The sequence below is a fragment of the Medicago truncatula genome, chromosome 6 (assembly GCF_003473485.1).
Source record: "Medicago truncatula cultivar Jemalong A17 chromosome 6, MtrunA17r5.0-ANR, whole genome shotgun sequence".
NCBI classification, from domain to species: domain Eukaryota; kingdom Viridiplantae; phylum Streptophyta; class Magnoliopsida; order Fabales; family Fabaceae; genus Medicago; species Medicago truncatula.
Genome location: NC_053047.1, coordinates 2876721 through 2880465, shown reverse-complemented (window position 1 = coordinate 2880465; position 3745 = coordinate 2876721). Strand labels below are relative to the sequence as shown.

Below are 3745 nucleotides of genomic sequence, written 5' to 3'. Positions count from 1 at the left end.
TAAGTACACAACACACAAAATAATGAAACCATAGAAACAAACAAGTTACATTGGTGATAATACTAATAGCAATAATATGAACTCAACATTGAAAGAAATCACTAGGAGGCTTGTACTACTTGCAAGACAGAACAAATTGATTGAAGTAAAGTGATAACACCTGAGAGTAGCCTTCAACTTACGCCAAGGATTCCTACAAAAAGCATTTAATTCTTTGCAAAGACCATTAGGGTAATGACACTACTCCAAACAAAATATCGGTCTGATCATCAACTCTTAATTGAGGAATTCCAAGAACTCGTTGTGAAAACCTCAAGTCAAGTAAACACTCACTTTTAGGCTTTGTTTGGAGATTTGGAGGGAAGGAGAATGGAAGACTTTGAGTTTGAGGGATGGAAAATAAAGAATTTTTTTTTAAACTTAGGTGGTAAATATCTCCCTCAAATTTAAAATTTATGTGCAAATATTCCCTTCAAATTTTAAACTTCTAAGTTATACAAAAACTATTTAACTATATTTTATCTTTAGCTAAGGAAATAGTTTTTATACAAGCAATTGTCATGGTAAGCATTTGTGCTATAAGCTTAAAATAAGATATTTATCATAATAGGGTCATGGGTGTTTTAATGTCACAAATTAGATACTCTCGTTGCATGATGAGGACTAGGCTTGCTTTGCTTATTTTATTTTTTGTTAATTTAAAGTAATCGTTTTGCGTTACTTACAAAACAAAATTATATTTATGTGAGTTTGTGTGAGGAAAAATTATGGCATCTCAACAACAAAAGTGACAAGAGCTTGAGGAAAAGGCAAAGGAGGGAGAGCCTGTTGTCATGTAGTGTTTTAGTTTTAACTAATTCAATTTAAAATCTTAGTTATGAAAATTGTTTAAAATTTGACATTAGTTACATTTGTTCATTGCTTTTTAGTACATTTGTTGTTTTTATTCATAGTTATAATTCAGAATCGTTTGTTGCCATTTTATTTATAATTTGACATATTATCTTTGGTGATTAATTTGGTGCCAGAATCATTGTTTAGTTCTTTTTTATACTTTTCTTCTTTTAACATTGTCTTCATATTGGAGGTTTGACAAATGATGTAAAATAATGAGATATTGTACCTTGACAAAAGAATTGCCATCATATGTTGCAATTATTTATATTTTTGACATTTTGTAGCATAGTAGACATAATTTGCTTGTCTCTCAATACTGATGTTGTATCTTTTATGATTAGATAGTTACATATTTGCTACAAAGTTTTAAATTTGATATTTGCGTATAAAGTGTTAAATTTTGGGCGGGGGTTGCCTATTTTTATAATCACACACAGCTTTTAGACAAAAAAAATATAAGGGAAAAAAAGCCAAAAAAAAAAAAAGAAAAGAAAAGAAAATCAATTGCTCCCTATGACGTGGCATAACGTTCAATATACGTGGAGGTGCCACATGTCCCGTTAACTGCCACGTTACAAAGGTTTAACTAACAAAACAAACCGAAGGGGTAATTGACTAACGTTTGACAATTTCAGAGATTTTTTTTTTTTTTAAGTTTCTTAAAAGTTAGGGTTGTTTTTGACGAAATTTACGATTTCAGAGTTTTTTTTTTTGCCTATTCACTCGTTGTACAACATCTACTATTTCATACAACTTGAAATATTAACTCACACTTGACACAACAACATCTATCAATCAAGTGTTAGACTCTCCGAGTAAGTGATCCATCACTCTATCAACCTTTTCACTTATTTTATGGATGTTCCTCTTCTTTTTTAATCATTCAAACTAGTTTTGATAAATTCACTCTTAAAAGTAATTTTGATCTAAATTCTCCAAACAACTTGAATTATGAAAAATCACTTTTCAATCAAGATATCCAAACATAAATCATGATACATTAAAGTCACTTTCACCAAAATCATTTCTATAAAATCAATTAATTCAAAAACAGTATTTTATCACCATGGAACGAAACACATGTGAGACGCGACATTAGTTAGGAATTTCTACCTGCACCCCTAGATTTTGCCAACAACACTATCAGACCAATTTTGTTCAACAACAATACAACATGATCAAGTTGCTTTTTTATTTAGCAGAACACCCATTTATATGAAATTACAATTTCAATCTAATGCAACACAAAGAGATTAATGAAACCATTGAAACAAACAACGTACATTGATAATAATAATAATAATTATGAACTCAACAATGAAAGAAATCACGCCTGAGAACAAACTTGCAAAGCATTAGGTTGTTGTACTACTTGCAAGAACAAACTGTTTGAAGTAAAGTGAGAGCAAGGAGTACGATTCCAGCAATGGAAGCAGCAGTTTGCCAAGGAGTTTTGCCATAATCACGCCTCAGAGTGGCTTTCAACTTATTCCAAGGATTACTACAAAATGCATTTATTTCTTTGCCAATAATAGAGAATTGAGAACTGATATTAGAATATACAACATTTTTGCAAATACCATTAAACCTGTTAGCCACAGAATCACTACTTTCTCCAAGCATATTATCTAGTATATCCCTCCGAACAAGTATATCCACATCGGTACCAGTATTTATAATGTAATCCAAAACAACAACATAATCAGCAATATATGACTCCTCAGGGTAATGACACTGCTCCAAAGCAACCATATTCCGAAATAAAGTTTCGGTTGAATCCTGAACTTTTAATTGAGGAATTTCAAGAACTCCTTCCGAAAACCTCAAGTCAAGTAAACACTTACTTTCAGTGTTCACTTTAAACCTAACTCCAGCTTCTAACAACTCAGTTGCACTCGGTAGATGTTTTATCCATTCTACAACTCTACTCGGCCGACTTTCAATAGGATGTTGCAAATGAAATATCCTAATCAGATCAGTGAAGTGCCTTATACTAATATCACCCTTATCAAAATCCAATTTTGATTTATTGTAATAACCAAAATAATGAATAGTGAGTTTAAGAAAAGAATGGATCATAGTGTTGGGAACATTAGTCAATGAAAGACTGTAAATTTTTTCAATAACGAAAAAGGGAAGCTGATTTTCAAGTAACCATAAATCGTGTATTATACCAGTACCTAACCAAGGTTTAAAGAGCTCCCCTTCATAACAGGATGTCCAAAAAAGTTGAATTATAAAAGCGGAATCGATTAAGATTAACTTAACAAGTTCATCATGAGAAAATGGTAGGGTTTCAGAATAACAACTTTTGAAATCAGATAAGATAGATTCTATGTAGACAACTAAGTCGTTTAAACATGCCTTGGTTCTTTGGAGAAAATCCTTGAAGTAAATGAGTTTCTGACTTTCCATGTTTTGGAGCTGGGGGTGACCATGGTGAAAGGGGCCAATGGAAACGACCTTGGGGGTGTATGCGTCTTTGTTGTGCCTGCGAATAACATAGGGGACCTTGTAGATGCAACACTCATCTGTTGAAGGTGGATGTGCTGTGTGGAGCATCGCATTGATATCATTCACCAAGCAGGAGGATGACATCTTCAGAGTCAGCAAGAGAATGAAAAGCTTGGTATTTGGAATTAGGTTTCAAGTCTTATGGCACGGCACTCCCTTGTGTCCTTATTTATATGAAGATTTTCAAAATGATTTTCATTTTTCTTATTTAATACTTGTCTTATGATATCATTTAATAGTATTTCACAAAAACCATGTAAAAAATACTATTAAATGATTGCACTGTTTTTGATGTTTTTTTGGTTTTTCTATTTACTTTTGCTGTTTCAAATCA

At 32.1% G+C, this 3745-nt stretch overlaps 1 protein-coding gene across 1 annotated transcript; it reads right to left on the bottom strand.

Moving 5' to 3' along the window:
• Nucleotides 1-2054: 2054 nt before the first annotated feature.
• LOC11412287 (UPF0481 protein At3g47200) lies at nucleotides 2055-3534 on the bottom strand. Its single transcript, XM_003618422.4, has one exon. The coding sequence runs from the start codon at nucleotides 3493-3495 to the stop codon at nucleotides 2266-2268; it is 1230 nt and encodes a 409-aa protein (XP_003618470.3). The 5' UTR covers nucleotides 3496-3534; the 3' UTR covers nucleotides 2055-2265.
• Between the last annotated feature and the right edge of the window lie 211 nt (nucleotides 3535-3745).